Source organism: Schistocerca nitens, chromosome 1 (genome assembly GCF_023898315.1).
Source record: "Schistocerca nitens isolate TAMUIC-IGC-003100 chromosome 1, iqSchNite1.1, whole genome shotgun sequence".
Classification (NCBI taxonomy): domain Eukaryota; kingdom Metazoa; phylum Arthropoda; class Insecta; order Orthoptera; family Acrididae; genus Schistocerca; species Schistocerca nitens.
The window spans coordinates 39,320,774-39,342,497 of record NC_064614.1 but is presented as its reverse complement, the minus strand read 5'-3'; the positions used below and the strand labels follow the sequence as shown (position 1 = coordinate 39,342,497).

General features: G+C 40.1%; 1 protein-coding gene across 1 annotated transcript in view; it reads left to right on the top strand.

Moving 5' to 3' along the window:
* Positions 1-21,724, top strand: part of LOC126234495 (uncharacterized) — a 120,679-nt gene that overhangs the window by 55,014 nt on the left and 43,941 nt on the right. Inside the window, exon 5 of the mRNA XM_049943191.1 lies at positions 12,518-12,670. Within this exon, the coding sequence (XP_049799148.1) occupies positions 12,518-12,670 (153 nt within the window). The remainder of the gene's footprint in view (positions 1-12,517; positions 12,671-21,724) is intronic.

The following is a 21,724-nucleotide window of genomic DNA, read 5'->3' as shown; positions in this document are numbered from 1 at the left end:
TTTCATGACATCCTACTGAAATATTACATTCTTCTGCAGTCTCTGCCCATCGTAGTGCAGTAATTATACGTAGATCAGCACTTCCATTTGTCAGTGCCCTGTGGACTCCATCACTTTTCTAGGATATACGGTATTTACAGAATAATAGATACAAATGCATGTTTTCTATAAGTAAACTCCTGGCCACTTTGATTCTTATACCTCATATTATTTATAAAAATTTAAAGTAGATGGTCATCTTACCAGATAGGACTGACGGGAGTACATCGAAAAAGTTCAAAGAAAGGCAACACGGTTTGTATTATCTCGAAATATGGGAGGGAGTGTCACTGAAATGATACAGGATTTGGGGTGGACATCATTAAAATAAAGGCATTTTTCGTTGCAGCAGAATCTTCTCACGAAATTCCAATCACCAACTTTCTCCTCCGAATGCGAAAATATTTTGTTGACACCGACCTACGTAGGGAGGAACGATCACCACGATAAAATAAGGGAAGATATAGGTGTTCACTCTTTCCGCAAGCTATACGAGATTGGAATAATAGAGAATTATGACGGTGGTTCGATGAACCCTCAGCCAGGCACTTAAATGTGGTTTGCAGAGTATCGATATACATGTAGATGTAGATGCAGATGTAGAAACTATGCAATTTAGTTCATACGAGATAAGTCATATATTCTGGCACAAACAAATTTCATAGACAGAATAATTTTTCCCAGATGTGGAGGGCGTAAGTAGTAGATGGGCACTGGAGAAATAATTAATGGTGATGTTGTTTAAAGTACCCGCTATCTCACAATAGAGCCATTCAATCTGGTGGGCCTTCTTACTGAATGAGATCAACTTATCTGCAATCCATTAAAATGGTGCATTTAGAAACTGATATGAAACAGCTGACTGTATATATTGTTTGGTTGGCACAAAGTAGGTCTTAGTTTGATGGTAGTAAAAAGCTAACTTTTTTGTTGTGTTGAAATGTGTTGGTATATATGACCGAAAATAAAGGAAAAGACATCTGAATTTAAGTTAGATGCTGGTTTATGGCTGCAAAATTAATGTATGAAATACCAATAATGAAGAATGTTAACGACCCAAGTTACCCATTAAATTTATTTAAAATGAAACACCGCTGGGGCAAGGTGTCCTTCGTACAATGTATATGTAAGAATGGTTTGTTGTCAATGCTTGTATGATGTCTGTCACTCTAAAAATTATGGATCTTAACATAGTGAGTGTGTGCCCCTACAGCATGTTAAATGTGAAATTAGGTGTCGTTTATCTTTTTTCATCTATTTTTTAACAAAATGCAATGACTGTGTATCAGCTCTTATCAAAGGTGAAAGTAGAACAAAAATAAAATAGAGAGATGGAAAAACAAAATTCATTTAATAGTAGCATCTAACCTAAGTCTCTCATCATACTAACTTTAGGCTTTACACCCTGCGTTATCAACTGGTCCACAGACTGAGGCCATTCTAAAAGCAGAGATGGTCAAGAATTCAGCATGCAAGCAGTGCTGTTGGTCACGTGCCATAGCTCTGTTGCCTGGCTGTACACTTCCCCACCGCCCCAACACATTGTCTGAACCTGAGGAGGATTTTGGTGGCAATACAGTCACATTTCACATTGCGTATGGCTTGATTTCATGGTTCAGAACATCATAAATCACAAACAAAACAAATTTTCAGTGTTATTTATTTACTTTTGGTGCACTGAAGACAAAATATAATTTTTATTTGGTGCAAACTGTTAGCATAAGGACAGACACAGATAATTTCACAGATATTTTGCACTCAGGTTGCCATTTAATCAGGACTTATTTAGTTTCAAAATTGAAAAAAGCATTTCACACACATGTTGGCAGAAATATTTTGACATGTTTGCAACCTCATTATGGAAATGTGTGGTCTTCCCAAGCAATGAAACATACATCACCTGGACTGTTTTAATGTAAAAGAGTTTGTGTTTTAAACAGGAATTACATTGCAGATCAGTCAGTTCTATTCACTCTTACCTAGGGGGCTTTCAACTGAAATGGCAAACAGTCTTGAAAACAGATGGAAGATTGGCAGTGTCCAAAAATTATTCAGAAAGATATTCTTGTGATTCCTTCGAGGCCACTATAATCCAACAACAGTACATTTTAAATCAAAAAATCATTCCAGGTGCCCCCATGACTTGACCAACATTCTCTGCAGTAATATATAGAGCCTCCATACTCTTCGTTCAGTTCCATTGACAGTTATTACAATTGACTGTGGAATGATGCTTTCGAGTTCAGAAAATTAACTCCTTTGTTAGCTACAGGCTAATCTTGAGCAATTAAGTGTACATTTTCTTCAACACATCCAAAAAGGTCTCCAGGAATATTCTTTCATTCACCACCTTTGGTTGAAGTAATTTGCGGTCAACTTCTGAGATTGACCTTCATTTTCCCAAGTTCACCGATTGCCCAGTCTTAAAGATAGGAAAAAAAAAAAAAAAAAAAATCCAGGAACATAAATCTGTTAATTGTCTGCTGTATACTGAAGCAACTAAAAAATATGAACAGCTACATCCTGTTGATGTGATATCCGGTTATGCAAAAAGTCACAGCCATCACTCCTGATACCTCAATTTTTTGGAAACCGGTTCTCCCACTGCCCCCCTCTCCTGTGTTTCCTGCGACACCTCCTTTGGGAACCATTTCCCACACTCGGCCGGAGGAGCAGGTTTCTCCTCCGTCATCTACCTGAGACAAGGCTCTGTCTCAATGCCTCTCTCACAGGAAACCCACAGATCATAGACCGATGGCAGCTATTGGCTGAAGGAACCATGACCTGTGAGTCCCAGAGTTGTCTGCTCTTCATCCATCCCCACGCTTGCTACATATAGATTAATGCAAGAAAAATGGCCACAAAAGGCTGTGGAGGAGGAGGAGGAGGGAGGAGAAGAAGAAGAAAAAAAAAAAAAAAATTGGGACAAGGCTACTCTTCTTACCTTGGAGGCACCAAATCCCTCCACACCATTGTAGTCTGAACCAATGCTCACTGATACTGTTTCACCACCATTGATGACAAGCAGTGATCCAGGACTTGACCAGTCATCCTGCCTGGTCCCTTCACATCTGACCTGGACACACATATCATCATCATTAAGTGTAATGGATATTAAACATTGGAAATTGCAGTATGGAATAATGGCAATATAATGAGAAGGATAGACTACTACTAACCATATAGCAGAGATACTCAGTTGCAGACTGTCACAGTAATAGCTTTCAGCCCTTCTGAAAGGGACAATGCACGCACACACGCACGCACACGCGCACACACACACACACACACACACACACACACACACACACACACACATGTCCACTGTCTCTGGCTGCCAATACCAGACTGCAAGCAACTGTGCATGATGCCAGAAGCAGTCTGGGTGGTGGGGTAAGGAGAAGGCAAGGGTGGGGAGGAGGAGGAGGTTAAAGTGCTGTTTGTGGGGGCATTCAGGTACGAGATAGATTGGTGAGACAGCTAGGTGCAGTTGGGTGGTTAGACGAAAAATGGGGGGGGGGGGGGGGTAGAGTGGAAAAGGAGAGAAGTAAAAAGGCTGTGGATGCACTTGTGGAATAGGAAGGCTGTATAGTACTGGAGTGGGAACAGGGAAGGGGATATGTGGGTGTAGGACAATGTCTAATGAAGGTTGAAGCCAGGAGGAATGCAGGATATATTGCAAGAAGCATTCCCGTTTTGCAAGAAGCATTCCCGTTTGTGCAATTTAGAAAAGCTGGTCTTGGTAGGAAGGATCCAGATGGCACATGCTGTGAAGCAGTCATTAAAATGAAGAATGTTGTGTTGGGCAGCATGCTCAGTAACTAGGTGGTCAAGCTGTTTCTTGGCCACAGTTTGTCGTTGGCCATTCATGCGGACAGACAGCTTGTCTGTCCATCTCACCACCACCTACTCCAGTCCAGTCACAAGAATCACTTATCTCATCAAAGACAGGGCTACCTGTGAAACCACTTGTGATATACAAGCTAAGCTGCAGCCACTGTGCTCGTTCTACATGGACATGACAGCCAACAAGCTATCTGTTCACATGAATGGCCACTGACAAACAGTGGCCAGAAACAGCTGGACCACCCAGTTGCTGTGCTTGTGCTATTTGGATCCTTCCTACCAATTTCTGAATTGTGCAGTTGGGAACTCTTCCAGCAATACATCCTGCATTCCCATAACTATCCTGGCCAGAACCTCCATTAATCAGTGTCCTTCCCAGCTATCCCCTTCCCTGTTCCTACTCCAGCACTACACAGCCTTCTAATCCACAAGATTCTTCTTGCTTCTCTCCTTTTTTGCTATGTCTCCCCCTCCCCCCACCCACTCCCCTCTCCCTCCCCATCCCCCTCCGTCTAACTTCCCAACTGCACCTAGCTGCCCTGCCCTCTGTCCACCTCGTCCATGTGTGCTCCCACAAAGCACTTTATCTTCCCCCACCCATACCCTGCCCTTCCTCCCCTCCCCTACCTGCCCCAGCCTCCTCCTCACCCTCAACATCGAGACAGCATGAATACCTTTTATTTTGTTATATTTTATCGTACTTGCGAAGTTATTCCATAATTCTCCCATCATGCACAGTTGCTTGCAGTCTGGCCTCGGCAGCTAGTCTGTGTGTGTGTGTGTGTGTGTGTGTGTGTGTGTGTGTCTGAATGTATGGGTGTGCATGTTGTTTAACTCAGAAGGCCTTTTGGCCAAAGCAGTCTTTTTGTCGTGCCTGTCTGCGACTCATTCAGCTCCGCTGTGTGGTGAGTAGCAACCTATCCTCTTCATGATGCTGAAATGGATATTACCATCACCTGCTGGAACTCCACCACCTTATTTCATTCTCTTCTACAGTTTGCATTGCTCTGCAAGAAACGCATTTCACTTACGGCTATTCCCCAATGCTCCTTGGTTATCATGCATGTGTTGGAACTATGCTGGCACTGAGAGGGGCATCAGGAGAGATTTGTACATTGGTTTGCTTAGATGTGGTCAATGAACTGTCATGTTATGCATATTTAAGTGAGCTACTCGGCCATGCATATTTAGGTGAGCTACTTGGCCGCCCAGGATTGGTAAGAGGTGAATTTGCGTGAATGGCTGAACACTGGTGGACAGCCCCAGGCTGTCAGAGCACTGCATCTGGTCCAGAGGCAGTCACTATTGCTGGTGAGCCCAGGTGCAGGCTCAAAGGCATCACCGGAAAAGGGGAAAATCCTGGTATGTGGAATTTGGATGACATTGATCGCTTAGGGGGGTCGGCTATGCTCCCAGTGATGGCGGGCTATGAGATGAACTGTAAGATGGTTTCTCATAGCTCTCTGAGAGTGTATAATTTACAATCAAATACTAATGCAAAGCTGAATACATCAGCAATCCCTGGAAGATGAGGTGCAACCAGTGATACAAAAATAATTTCAGTGCCTTTAGAACTGCAGAAGTTAATATTTCACTGTGAATAAACATTTTTACAATGCGCCTCTGAATTAACAACTTTCGCTTCATGTGATTTCAACAAACTATATCTCAAATGATAGCATTGCACTGTAGCTGTCATCTCTGAAAGCCAAATGTTCATATCCAAATTGTTTCTTGAAGAAATATTCTGTTCTTTGTCAGAACATTGTACCCGCCAAAGTTACACAGCAAATGAATACAGCATGAATACCTTTTATTTTGTTATATTTTGTCATATTTGTGAGTTTATTTAACGAACAGTTTACTATTTTGCCAATAACTTTATTTAAATGTTGACTGAAAGTGCTTTAAAAAATGTGCTAATTTAAAAGTGGTCAGTAGCATGTGTTAGCAGATACCACTGCTGGACAGAGAACCAAAAGATGCTTCTTTCAAACAGGCCTAAATAATTGTTTAAACAATATACAAGGACAATCTATTGTCATTTATCGTGAGTGCTCTTGTGCAAAAATACTAGCATATTTATTTACGAACAAACCTTTATTTGTAATTACTGTACATGGCCTGAATGTAGCCAGATGTTTACAATATTTCTTTTAATGAAATATTATTGTGTGGGGAAAGTAAGCATGTTGAATCAGTACATGTCTGCAGATCTTAAGGGTGATGCATATTTGGTAGGAATGGCCTTCAGCTAATGGAAAAGCAGGTAGTAGCAGAACACTACAGGATTCAAGTGGAGACACGGAGACTTCTCGACCGAAGAGCTCAAGGGAGGGAATCTGGACAGTTTTACATTAATTCTGCAAGTAGGCAGCCCTGCTTGTGGTAATGAGTAGCATTCGATCATGGAGAAGTTTGATTCTGGACAGTGAACCGGTGGTACCATACTTTAACTTTTGGAGAGACTTAATATTTCAAGGGGTCTGAATGTGCTCCAGAACAGGACTCTAACCTATTTCCGCTTCTGTTATGGAACTGAGGACAGAGTATGGTTTACTGTTCTTCATATTGTGTGTGTTAATTTATGAATCATCATGTTGAACTCTGAACTGTTTTGAGCTAGTGAATGTTTCATGTTTTGTGATCAAGTATCTTTGGTAACAATTTAGTTATGGGATTCTGCTACCATTCTCATAAGGCTCTCATTGTAAGAAGAGGTTAAGGCTCTCATTGTAAGAAGAGGCTAAGGCTCTCATTGTAAGAAGAGGCTAAGGCTCTCATTGTAAGAAGAGGCTTTCTGTCTGCATTATCGTAGGACCCCTTTCTGTTTAGTTGCGATGTCCTTTCATGGATAAACGTTATTCCGCATAATTCTGTCACCTATATCAGTTACAGACATTAGAATAGAATCCTTTTCATAAAATTATTCGTTTATCTTTTGTTTTATGTTTCTGGATATTTTATTAATTCACAATTCTAGCCATTGCATAGACTATTTGGCTGCAAGATCACAACTACAGATTGTTATTTGCAGTGAATTAGCTGTGGGGCATGAAAGCAGATGTGCGTGGCTCAACCCTGTGACTACTTTGAGCTATTCTTTTTAAGCAGAGCCATGCATATCCCGAATACCTAAAGTATGAGTAACCACAGGTAAAGACGCAACTGGTTTGCTTGGTATGGATTGCTGTTTAGAAAAGCAACAACTCAGCACTAACTGTTAGGTATCATTGCAGGATGCATTCACCTTCATACCACTTTGGTAGCAATAGTGGAGCAAGTGCAAACAACATCAGTGATTACCATTTCCAGTGTTTACATACCTTCAGGCAGATCAGTTGCTTACCTGGGTCGTTTTTAAGCAGCTTCATGGTAAGGTTCGCTGTCTTATTGAACATAGTAAGAAAGAATGCTGGGAGCACTACTTTTCCTCCCTGGGAATGTATGCCTCGTCATCCCAGATGTGGGCCAAGCTCCACAGTCTTCTGGGCTACCAATGATCAATAACTGTTCCTGGTCATGCCCTTCAGGATGGTCTTGTACCAATGCATCGGCTCTTGCTGAACACCTTCAAATCCACTTTGTGACAGCAGCAGCATCCTCTTCTTATCTGGCTGCCTTGCTACTACAGAAATGTCAACTTGAAGATGTCCCCCTATGTTTCAGCCCCACAAAGCTGAATCATACAGTAAACCTTTCCATTACTGGGAACTCCTTCAGTCTCTTGCCCTGCCTGATGGTACAGCCCCAAAACTTGATTCAATTCATGATCAGATGATCAACACCTGGATGAGTGATTCTCAGGTCCTTCCATTCTGCTTGACTTGAGGGTGTCTTCCCTTTGAAATGACGAGACAGTATATAGTAGTCCCAGTCCTTAAACCAGGCAAAAACCTATTGTTTCCCAACAGCTTCCAACTGATGAACCTTACCAGTGAGCTCTGCAAGCTACTTGAAATGACGGTTGCCTGCAGATTATGCTGATTTCTCAGTCTCAGAGCCTTTTGTCCCCCTATGAGTGTGATGTCTTTGAGGGATGATCCATAACCTACCATCTAGGCCGGTTGGAAATGGCAACATCCCATTGCAATCTTTTTTGACCTACATAAGGCATTCGGTATCACTTGGCACCATCATATTTTACTTACCCTTCATGACTGGGGTTTCTAGGCCCCCTAAAGATTTTTATTCGTCAGTTTTTATCCCATCAGTTGTTCTGGATTCTAGTTGGTACTTGACGCAGCTGTTCTTGGGTCAAAGGGAGCGGCACCCCACAGGGCTCTGTCCTGAGTGTCATACTCTTCCTCATCACTGTCAGTGGACTATTTACTTCCATCAGGCCACTTGTCAATGACTTTTGCATTTGGAACAGCTTCCATTCAGTAGCCTCATCTGAATGCCAGCTCTAAAGTGTGATCCAATGTGCCCCTGCATGGACTCTTTCCCATGGTTTCCAGTTTTCTCCTGCAAAAATGTACCACAGTCCATCCTGATCCAGAACTCTACCCAGGTACCCAGCACGTGAAAGTTGTTCCACAGTCCCATTTCTGGACCTTCATTTTGATAAAAAGCTAATTTGGCTGCCTCATATTTGTCAACTAAGTGCTAGTTGCATTCAGAAACTCTGGATCCTTGCCCACACCTCTTGGAGTGTGGATCATGCTACTCGTATCCATCTTTACAAGCCCCTGGTCACATCCTGACTGGACTATGGTTGTCAGGTTTATGACTGGGAGTGCCTTCAGCTTTGAAATGGCTAGACCCAGCCCATAATTGTGTAGTTCGTCTGGCCACTAGCGCCTTCCTCACTAGTCCCATAGACAGTATCTCTTCAGCTCTGACAATACTAACTCTAGGTTTCCTATGCAATCACTTGTTGACAGTTCCCTGATCATCCAATGTATCCCTTTTTTTTTTTTTTGCATACAAGAGGTATGAAGCGCACTCTCTGTGTGATTACCAGCTGAAATGCACCTGATAGCCCTCTGCCATGCTCTCTGCTTTCTCCTCCCTGGATATACTGCCTGCATTTTCTTGTGTAGCCCCCCATGGTTGCTGCGCAAGCCACAAATTGGGACCGATTTTTTTTTTGCTCCTTGACCGAGCTTTGTTACATTCAGTTCTTCAGGAGTTTCAAGGTGCTACCGTCTTTTACGCTGATGACTCTAAAACTTAGATATGCTTTTACAATCTCTGCTGATTGGGAATACCATTCATTGCCAGAAGAGCTGATAGCTGTTAACAAAGCTCTACACTTTATTAAATGGGCCTCTCTTGATCCCATTTTAATACTTAATGACTCAATGCTCCCGGTTATTGACCGGTGGTACTCTTATCATCCTGCCGTCTCTACTACTGATAACCTTCTTCCTGAACTTAATCATACTGATTGCTCAGTTGTCCTTCTCTGGCCCAAATCATGTGGGTAACCTAGGGAATGAACTGGCCGACTGTTTGGCCAGAAGAGTGATTACTCTTCCTCTATTCGTATTGCTGGTCCCCGTTGTGGATGTGTGGGTGCAAATAAGACCTTCACTCACTTGGAGATGGAATGATGTCTGGTTGGCCACTGCCCCCTCTAATAAACTCTGCACTATCAAGAAGACTACTGTTGGATGGCGCTCTTCCTTGCGTATCTCCTAGAAGGAATCCACCATCATATATCACATCTGCATTGATCATATCAGGCTACCCATTATTTTATTTTATGTAATGAGCCGCAGCCATATTGTAATTATGGAGCCTTATAGACAGTAACTCATATCCTGGTAGAATCCCCTTTCTTTTGGCCCTCCATGCTAAACATGGCCTTCTGAATTCTTTGCCTCCAATACTGATTTATGATTCACAGACAGTTGAGTTAATTTTCAGTTTTCTCCATGAGAGTGGTTTTTATTTTCAGATATAGGGGTTTAAAGAACACTCGAAGTAGGGGCAGATTGGTTGGGGTTGGGACGTCTCCTGCTGCTTTCTGGTTCTGGTGGCTCTCAAGCCTACGTCCATGACCACCTCGCTCTTTCATCCCTTTCTTACTCTGTTTTAATTGCTTTTCGATGCAGTTCGTTTCCTTTTCCGCCACACTCTATTTTCTATTAAGGAAGTAGCTTTCTGTTAAATAGTGACTGCACTTTAAGTCTTAACTGCGCTGGAACAGGGGTGTGGTGGCTGTGGGTGGGATGACTCCTGTCACTTGCGGAGCCACGGGGGACACCCGCCTGATACTCTACTGATTTCCCTCTTTTTGTTTTTATTATTGACGGTCTGAGTGATGTCCATTACATTTTAGCCTTCTCACTTTTAGTGTACTGAATCTGCCAACTTGTAGACATTGTTTGCTGTGTAACTGTCTTTGTCCTTTGTCAAGGATCGAATGCTGCATGGAGTTTTTATTCCATTGAATGAGACCTGAAAGACCCCTCATCTGTTCTGACTTACATAACAGCCCTTTCTATAACTTCCCTGTAAATTCTTTTTCAGCTCTAGCATCAGTATTACCTTCAATGCCTCAGTCTTACTGGTCTTAGATACTTTAATCTTCAGACCCTGTACTTTGTGGATATCACTAATTCCGGATGAACTAACCCTGGATCGAGGAACTGATGACCTTGTTTTTTATTCCCTTAAACCCCCAATGAACCAACTATTTTTGGGGTAAATACTTCAGTTACAATCATTTCAATATTATATCTTCATGCCATAATTGACGCACCATCAACTTGCTCATCTGTAATACACTGAAGAGCCAAAGAAACTGGTACACCTGCCTAATATCATGCAGGGCTCGCGCGAGCATGCAGGAGTGGCGCAACACGACGTGACATGGACTTGACTAATGTCTGAAGTAGTGCTGGAGGGTACTGACACCATAAATCTTGCAGGACTGTCCATAAATCCGTAAGAGTACGAGGGGGTGGAGATCTCGTCTGAACAGCATATTGCAAGGCATCCCAGATTTGTTCAATAATGTTTATGTCTGGGGTGGTTGGTGGCCAACAGAAGTGTTTAAACTCAGAAGAGTGTTGCTGGAGCCATTCTGTAGCAATTCTGGACGTGTGTGGTGTCACATTGTCATGCTGGTATTACCCAAGTCCATTGGAATGCACAATGAACGTGAATGGATGCAGGTGATAAGACAGGATGCTTACATACGTGTCATATATCAGAGTCATATCTAGATGTGTCAGGGGTCCCATATCAGTCCAACTGCACATGCCCCACGCCAATACATAGCCTGCACCAGCATAACATTCCCCTGCTGACCTGCAGTGTCTGTGGATTCATGAGGTTGTTTCCATACCTGTACACGTTCATCCTTTCAATACAGTTTGAAATGAGACTCGTCTGACTAGGCAACACATTTCCAGTCATCAACAGTCCAATGTCTGTTGACGGGCCTAGGCGAGGTGTAAAGCTTTGTGTTGTGCAGTCATCAATGGTACATGAGAGGGCCTCTGGCTCCAAAAGCCCGTATCAATGATTTTTTGTTGAATAGTTCGCACCCTAACACTGGTTGATCGCCTATCATTGAAATATGCAGCAATTTGCAGAAAGGTTGCACTTCTGTCACACTGAACGATTCTCGTCGGTCATCATTGGTCCCATTCTTGCAGGATCATTTTCCAGCCCCATTGATGTCAGAGATTTGATGTTTTACCAGATTCCTAATATTCACGGTACAATGGGGCTTCGATGTACCTAGCTGGACCGAGCAAGGAGGCACCATGGTTGGCATAAACACATTTGGGAGACAATGGTTCAAATTCATCCATCCTAATTTTAGATTTTCCATGATTTTCGAAAATCGTTTCAGGCAAATGCCAGTGTGGTTCCTTTGGAAGTGCACAGGCAGTTTCCTTCACCATCCTTGAAAGAGTCTGAGCTTGTGATCCATCTGTAACTACTTCAATGTCGATGGGACACTAAACCCTAACCTTCTTTTCTTCGTTCATTCTTTTCTACCTAATTATGTCCCCAAGTTCGTTCATGCTACTGTCTGGTCTCTTACTCGCTTTGCCAAGTAATAAACAAACACTTAACTATAAGTGGCGAGATCTGTGATGTAAAAGTAATTTCAGTTTTTTGTCAGCAAATGTTGATATGAATTATGGGAGAACTATTGGTAAAGGGAATTATGGTCATATGATGGGCTAACTAAATACATTATTTTGGTGATGGGTGGGTGACAATCCAGTTAGAACAGACTCAGTTACAGAATCTGGTTTGATGTCTTTGAAGAAGCTTTACTACTTGGAATTGTATAGTACTTACAAAGAGCAAAACACAAGCAAAGCATGAATAGCAACTTTTTGCAACATATATTTTCAAAACCCACATCAAAGTAAATTATAAATGTTGAAACATTTGTGTTTTAAAGGCTTTCTATGTTGTTTCATGTTGTTGCTATAAAGGCATAGCAACATTTGTTCCCAGCAGATTGTTGTTGTTATCATTTTTAATGATCACTTGTCAAATTTGTCATTTGACTAATTATAACTAAAACTTTTCTTATTCTTTCCAGAGACCATGGAAGTCTAGCTATTTGAGAAAGTAGTGATTCTTCAGTTAAAGATATTGCACCTACATGTACAAATTCTAAGTAGTCATTCTTATTCTTTTCTTAAATCCACAGGAATTAATTCGCTTGGAGGGAGAGCTGACAAGACTGGCAAAACAGCATGAAGAAAAGTACGGGAATCAACTTTTGATACATGGAGAAACAGTTATGTCATGGTTGCAAAAATTTAAGCCAGAATCTTTTCCAGGATCAACTTGCAAATCTAGGGTTAGTCAGCTCACATATAAACCAGTATCTGTCACCCTTTGTATCTACATTAGTTTTATCATTGTAATATTTTGACATCTTGTTAGTGAAAGTCTTTATGTTTGAGCAATGGAATAGTTGAGCAATAGCTCACTTCTGCATTGAATTTGTCTTTGTTAGGAGTGCTCTGTGTCCTGTGTTCTTTTTAATATGTTCAGTAAGCATCCGAAGCTCCTCTAAAGAAACTCATACTGAACAAACAGAACATGATAAGATAAATCATTTACACAACCAGTTACAATGATAGTCATTTTTCAAATGATGTGTTTGGTTACAATCAAGACATTTAAAAAAAAAAAAAAAAAACCACACAACATCAAAACTGTGGTGCAAAAAATTAAAATTCAGCCATATTTTGTTGGACCAGGTTTTGATGTTGATAGCAAGTTACCAGCTTTGTGTAGGGTATTACTAGATGCCATATTTGTAATCCTACACAAATGCTGACACAATTTTAAAAAAATGGATGATGATGATGAGATAAAATTGAAATCGATTGATTAGTTAATTAGTTATTTAGTTACGTGTTCCATTGATCAATCTCAGGGTAGCCATTATGATGTGGAACGTGTCTAGAGCATAAGAAATGCACGCATGAATCAAGGTTTTTTTTTTAAGCTTAAATTTTTTATTACGTACCCCATTCCCTTAAGTGGCCCAAAATGCATGTACGACGTGCATTGAAGTTCTAAGGCCTCCAATTTTTTTTCTCCGGACTGGAAAGAGATAGAAACATGCGCATTGTTTTAAAATGAGGCTGCGTTCATTGTCAATACGTCCCAGAGATGGCAGCACCGTACGGCAGATGGAATTTTACCGCCAGCGGCGAGAATGAGAACTGTTTTAAATACTTAAAATGGCGACGTTTTCCTTACTTGAACAGCGTGCAATAATTCGTTTTCTGAATTTGCGTGGTGTGAAACCAATTGAAATTCATCGACAATTGAAGGAGACATGTGGTGATGGAGTTATGGATGTGTGAAAGTGCGTTCGTCGGTGCGACAGTTTAATGAAGACAGAACATCGTGTGACAACAAACCGAAACAACCTCGGGCTCGCACAAGCCGGTCTGACGACATGATCGAGAAAGTGGAGAGAATTGTTTTGGGGGATCGCCGAATGACTGTTGAACAGATCGTCTCCAGAGTTGGCATTTCTGTGGGTTCTGTGCACACAATCCTGCATGACGACCTGAAAATGCGAAATGTGTCATCCAGGTGGGTGCCACGAATGCTGACGGACGACCACACGGCTGCCCGTGTGGCATGTTGCCAAGCAATGTTGACGCGCAATGACAGCATGAATGGGACTTTCTTTTCGTCGGTTGTGACAATGGATGAGACGTGGATGCCATTTTTCAATCCAGAAACAAAGCGCCAGTCAGCTCAATGGAAGCACACAGATTCACCGCCACCAAAAAAATTTTGGGTAACCGCCAGTGCTGAAAAAATGATGATGTCCATGTTCTGGGACAGCGAGGGCATAATCCTTACCCATTGCGTTCCAAAGGGCACTACGGTAACAGGTGCATCCTACGAAAATGTTTTGAAGAATAAATTCCTTCCTGCACTGCAACAAAAACGTCCGGGAAGGGCTGCGCGTGTGCTGTTTCACCAAGACAACGAACCCGCACATCGAGCTAACATTACGCAACAGTTTCTTCGTGATAACAACTTTGAAGTGATTCCTCATGCTCCCTACTCACCTGACCTGGCTCCTAGTGACTTTTGGCTTTTTCCAACAATGAAAGACACTCTCCGTGGCCGCACATTCACCAGCTGTGCTGCTATTGCCTCAGCGATTTTCCAGTGGTCAAAACAGACTCCTAAAGAAGCCTTCGCCGCTGCCATGGAATCATGGCGTCAGCGTTGTGAAAAATGTGTACGTCTGCAGGGCGACTACGTCGAGAAGTAACGCCAGTTTCATCGATTTCGGGTGAGTAGTTAATTAGAAAAAAATCGGAGGCCTTAGAACTTGAATGCACCTCATATTATACCTATTGATTTATTTATTCCCATTCCAGAATTCATCTATTGTATAGAAGGAGTTGTCGAGGAGAAATGATTTCAGTTTATTTTTTAAACTATTACTGCTGTCTGTCAGACATTTTATTTCATCTGGTAATTTATCAAAAAGTTTTACAGCCTCATATTTTGCCCCTTTCTGTGCCAAAGATACGTTAATTAGAGGACAGCGTGTTTCTTTTTTCTGGTGTTATAATCGTGTCACTGCTGTATTTAAACTGGTCCATGTTGTTGAGAACAAATTTCATCACTGAATGAAAATAATGTAAGGCTACTGTAAGAATTCCTAACCTTTTAAACAGATGCGTACAAGATGTGTGACTATGAGCCCCACACATTAGTCTAACCACTTTTTTTTTTTAGCAATGAATACTTTTTGCCAAAGTGTTGAGTTACCCCAAAATATTATTCCATATAGCATCAGAGTGTGAACATATGCAAAGTATGTTAGTTTGCTCATTTCTGTGGCCTCAAAATTAGCAGTCATTCTGATTGTAAAAGTTTCTGAACCTAGTCGCTTTAGAGATCCAAAATATGAATTTCCCACTTAAGATCCTCATCTATATGTACACCCAAAAACTTAATATGCTCTACCATGTTGTTGAGAACAAACTTCATTACTGAATGAAAATACTGTAGGGCTGCTGTAAGAATTCCTAACCTTTTAAACAGATGCGTACCCTGGCTACTGACTTCTGTTGTTGTGTTATATTTATTAAAGTAACTGTACTCCTTGCAGTAGAAAATTGGATGTACTGTTTTTTTCTTTCAAAGTTCAGAGCAAGCCCATTTGCAAAAAACCAAATAATAACTTTTCCAAACACATTATTTGTATCATATTCTATTGGAGTTTCTTTTACTGGATTAATAATGATGCTTGTGTCATCAGCAGACAGTGCCAGTTTAGCTCCTTATTTCAGATAAGAAGGACGGTCATTCACATATATCAAGAACGGAAGGGGACCCATGTTCGAACCCTGTGCAACACCTAATGTAATTTCACCCCAGTTAGATGAAGTGGGGAAACTTCCCCTTCAATCACTTAAACCTTTTTGCTTCCTGTTCTGTAGACATGACTTAAACCACTCATATGCTGTTCCATTTATAACGTAGAATTGTAATTTCTGTAACATAATTCTTGGTTCACACAATCAAATGCTTTGGATAAGTCACAGAAAATTCCTGTTGGTGACATTTTACTGTTTGAAGACTCCATTATGTAGGCAGAAATTGTATATTGCTCTTTCAGAAGAGCAGTCTTTTTGAAATCCAAACTGTGATTTGTTAAGTATCCCATTACTGTTGAGATGGCTCTGATTCATCGTAACAGCTGTTGGAGTACCAGAGCAGACAAAATATTTCCTCGTCATCTGGTCCAAGACATCTACAACAAATTTTGTGCTATTGTAGAAGCTCACTGTTTCAGGAAGATGTTTCGAATTATTTTGTGTTTCAACATCTGTGTGCATGGTGCTATACAGAAGAACATTTTTGTTCTTTTTCCCTTGGTAAACAGTCAGAGTACCACCTTCCCTTTACAAGAGAACATACGTATAAAGAGGAGTTTTCATTTTTTTTTATAGTGTTCGGAATTTCTTTTCTTGCACGGTTGATAGTGCCGACAAGACTAGTTTTCTCTTTTTCCAGTCTCCCCAAGTGTGACCGTAGTGAAAAAATTATCAGTAGTCACATTTCGCCCCTTATTGCGATATGGAGCTACCAACTTCATTACTACTTGTTCTGGAAGTTTCTTATTAGGTGCCCTCTGTTTGTTCTTTCCTACATGAGGGAACCCATTACAAAGATATTTTGTTTCTACATCCGCTAGAAGCCAGAATTTGATTCCGAATTTATCAGGCTTATTCGCATATATTGCAAATACGGACACCTGGGGAATAGTTTTTCGTCCACAGTGACATTTGATCCAGGTATGTAATTCAACTGACATTTTTCTATAAAATGGTTCCAAGTAGTTGATATAAGTGCAAATTTGTCGCTTTTCAAACGTTCCGACCATGTATTTTTTCATCAGAACGCAGATATTTCAAAATTTCTCGAAACCTGTTTCTGCTCATTGTGTCAGTGAAAAATGGGGCCCCCCACTTTTTCGACTACAACTCATCTACTTCAATACATCTGGCACCTAGTGCACCACGAACGTATAATAAAGCAACAAATACATGTAATTCTTCTAAATGCAAACTCCAGGAATCATTTCCAAGAAGCCGTTGTGCCTCTGCTTCTTGCATTTCTTTATGTGTTTCAACATTGATCGATCAACTAAAAGGCGCCACGCACTCGAAACATTATCATTTGACACGTGCCGCTTTGCGTGTAGAGTAGGTTCCTGTGTTTCTTTCAATGTATTCTGTTGACCTATCCTACCTGGAGTAGTAACACCGAAGTCTGCTACAGTCCACTCCGTGATCCCGTCCTTCCCCAGGAGTTTTGAGCCAGGTTCTGGAAGTGAACCCTCACTTCGTTCTCCTCTTCTACGTCGATTCTGTATTGGTCCACTTACAGGAGGTGCAGTTCTTTTTTTACCCAGGGTAGGTCCTTCTCTAGCATTGTTTATATTACTGCTTGGTCCTGGTTCAGTAGCTGCGTGAGGAAAGAGACAATTAGAAAGCTACAACTCATTATAAAGATAACATACCACACAATAAAATAGTAGTAACAGACGTAGCAGTAGAAGTGTCAACTCTATTATAATAGTGATCATTATTCATATAGTAACAATGATAATAATAATAATATAAGTGAATGTAAATTACCTTCATCTTCAGTCTCGGAACTGTCACTCTCCACATTAGCGACAGGTTGGTAATCTTCATCTGTAGAATCTTCGACAAGGTCCTCAACTTCAGGACCATTTTCAGCATCCGATTCATACAAAAGTGGCCGTAGCCATAGTTTGTATCGCTGTGACATCTGAGCCATGTCTACTGCTCTGAGACCAATACTCAAATAATCAGTCTTGTTTATGCGAAACCCAGTAGCAAACAATAAATGACATATTGCATTGTTGAGCTTTTAAATTCAAACAATGCGAATAAACTTCAGTAACCAACATATTTAGTACATTGTTGACGAGTGCTAAGAATAAATCGACGCACAACAATCTTTAAATAATCTGTTTTCAAATATACATGTAATGTGGTCAAAGTGACCACTCGGCGGATTTAAGTATAAGTGGTCATTCAAAGAAAACTAGTGAAGATAAAATAAATATTGGACTGTTTATGTGATCTACATAAACATTTAAGAAAAGTCATTAACTCACGACAGCATAGATTAGAAATTGACCGAAAAATAACATGTTAAAATATAAAAAGTGGTCAGATTGACCACTCGGCAGTCCTAGTGTTAAAGGACATTTCGAAAATGGCAATTTTTGCTGCCGACGCAAGCATACAAGGGTCCACATCAACCTTAACAAACACAGCTCAAGCTGTTAGCTGCTCAAAACTTCAACTGGTTCACAGCAAACAGTTTAAATTTTAATCTGAGAGAGAGAGAGAGAGAGAGAGAACGAGAACTCGTGTTTTAAATGTGTCGTTTCCCATTTTGTTGACTTAAAGACAAGAGTGTTGGCTCATTAACGTGTTTTCATTCACTGTTGCGTTATGAAATTATTTTCAGAGACAATTTACCTAAATAAATCAATTACAACGGAACTAAGCAATAAGAATATTTTAATATTTTGTAAAGTAGATAGTCAATACATCTTGTAGGGGCCTTTTTCATGATCTTGAATTCTTACAGTCACTTTCCAATACCTTTAGTTCTAAATGGTTTTTGTTGTTGACTATAAAAATCAGTTTCAGCCAAACTATGATTGATACAACAATAGACATAAAAATAATTTCCATATAGACTTTTCCTCCTCGTCTGGAGTTTAGAGTGGAGATAGGTACTATGGTGCAAATATGTGGAATATGCTCCCATCGAGCATAAAAATAAAAAGAAATAAACTAGAAATCCACACCAATTCAAAAGGAGATTAAAAAATACCACATTATCCACTTATTCTACAAAAGATCAGAATGCTTAAATTCAAGGACATAAAGTTCGTTGTAGCAGTCTTCATCGTAAAGACGCATGACAGGTAGTAGTATACTGTAAGGAAACTTTTGTTGTTACAAATGTAGTTAACTATTTAGTTTGAAAACTACAAATGTAATTATGTAAATATTAAGCAATCAATAGAAGGTAGAAGGTAAACAGCAACTAATTCATGTAGCTGAGGAAGTAGCAATATTTTCAAGGAAGCTGTTTTCCTAATAATTTTCTAGGTTACATTTAGCTGGAGTAGGCACCAGTCATTTGACTCACTCCACATCCTTGAAGGTTATCCTTCTTAATGGGCTCTGTGGAAAATAATTAAAAAATGAATTGCAGAGCATTCTGAGTCACAGTCTGCTCATATTTTTACAGAAAAGGCATTTATCTCTTTCTTTCTCTTTCTCCCTGCTAACATACTATCCTCTTTTACTACAGCTGTTAAGGTCTCCTACTCCCATAAAAGTATGTTTGAAGTGACTGTTGTTGTTAATTAGAGGATTCAAATATTATTAAATGATTTTGTAGTCCACGACGATTTAATTCTTGGGAAATAAGTTAGGTTGTGCAGTCATTCTGTAAGTTAAGAATGGAGAGAGGTACAGTTTCCATCCCAGTACTTGCACTACCATATTTTGAGCTCATCATATGAAAGCATTTAGGTTCTACATCTGAACTGAAATAAATCTCCTACTTGGTTATTGCAGACACCCCAGGCATTTTTAAATTTAGTGGAAAATTTTAAGTCACATACTTATTTTCCCCTTCATTATCTTCCAAATGAGAATAGAACTCTTGATGCTAAATATTGTGTGACACTAGAGCAGCTGAAACATAATTAAAACATGAAATTCGTCATATACTCCAATTCATATTCATTCCATACAGTACCTTTACTTGTTAAACAAAACAGTCCAAAAAACCGATGACACCATTACCGTTTTCAGCAGCAAGTGAAGATTATGGATTTGTGGTGGGTACTTGGACATTTGAGAATTCATTGAAATGAAATAGCTCGTGAAGTGGCAAGCAAGACCTGGGGAGAGGTGACCATATAGCAGTGTGTCACTACTTTGCATTCCATTACTATGCTATTGAGCCATAAAGTGACGTATTAATAGGAAAACATGTGGCTGGATGTGTGTAACTAAGCTGCGATACATAAAGCCCACAAGACCACGGACGGTCTCCATCCAGCGTTAGCCATGAAACAGACATGAAGTTTTCACTCAAAAACTTATAGTAATCATGACCACCGTATCTACAAATTTTATACTGCCTAATGTGTTTCTGCTTCGCACCATTCTCAAAGGTTCAAAATATTTACAACACATTCTTAGGAAAAACAAAATTGAATTTGTCTAACATAGGTATGAAGTATCTTGTTCAACAGTCCAGATATTTTGTATCCTTACTTGACAAAGGCCAAAACACGTAAGACAGTGTAAAATTAATAAACACAATGGTCAAGATTAACATCAGTTTTTGAGTGCATTAAAAATGACTGCAAAATCTCACAAAATATTTATACATTTTGCTTACACACTTGCATGTTGGCTGTAATCTCTAACACATGGCTTCCTCCTCCAGCACAAGTACTTCCCAGTTTGTAATGCTTTTAATGTTCTTTCAGTTTTAAAAAATTTTTATTTGGTGACAGAAGGATGAGCTTTGGTTTAAATGAGTACTTACTCTCAGTATCAGGTAATAATTGGTTGGATGAGTGCAGTGCCTATTAAATAGTTTTGTTTGTTATTAAAAATCCTCCCTCAAATGACAGATAGATTTTCATGTGTAATATAGTGACTGGTTTATCTTGTATGCACTCTTGTGTATCAGCAGTCATTTAACATACACTGCTGGATAAAACCTTCCTGTAGACTTTTACAGTCTTCAGTTATAGACACCTATGTTGCTCGTGCATGTTTTATAAACTCCATAAAGGTTGATATCATATCAGAACTAATTGTTGCAAGTCATCAGTATTTGAATTGGACATTGAGATACACCCTAGTTGGTTTCATTAAACCTCACCATGGTGTAATTTAGGGCACACCTCTCATTTCGTTGTAACATTGCCTTTTGCAGCCTAGTGATTATGACCAACAGTTAAAATTAAAGACTGTTGGCACATTCTGTTTGTTTTTGTGGTAATTATGAAAGCGAATGTAAAACTGTGTCAGTGTAGCAATTTATTAGATGATTTTTATTTTTTTAACAACTAAATACTATTTAAAAAATTAAAGTATGATTATGTTTCATAATGTGTCATATGTTTCATTAGAAAGTCAGTTTGAAAACTAATGCACAAAAAACAAAAGAAAATGATAACAACACCGCAGAGCTTAAGATTAGTAGGAGCCAGGTAATCTAAAGGGTGGATAAGTTTTGATACCTTGGAAGCATGATTACACCATATGGTGGTGCAACAGACGACAGTAACAGCTGCATCACCGAAGCCAAAGACACCTTTACAACTCTCCATTGTATCTGGAGATCAAGGGAAATAACATTAAGGAGCAAATTGTGCACATCTGAAAGTAATGTAAATTCTGTGCTTCTATATGGATGTGAAACATGGAAAGTGACAAAGCAGCTAATCCATAAACTGCAGACATTCAATGACAGATGTCTGAGGAATATCCTAGGGATATTGTGGCCGAATGTCACCTCTAACGAAACACTCTGAGGAAGAACTAACCAGAGAAACAGGAAGTGGCGATGGTTAGAACATACACCGAGGAGACCAATTAAACATGTTGTGAAAGAAGCACTTTATTGGATCCTGCAGGAACGATGGACATGAAGCCACCTCAGAATGATGTGGAGAAGATCAGTTGAAGCAGAAGGTCAACAGCAAGGAATAGGTTGAGAAGAAGTGAAAATACTAACACAGGACAGAACAAGATGGTGATCCTTTGTTGCAGCC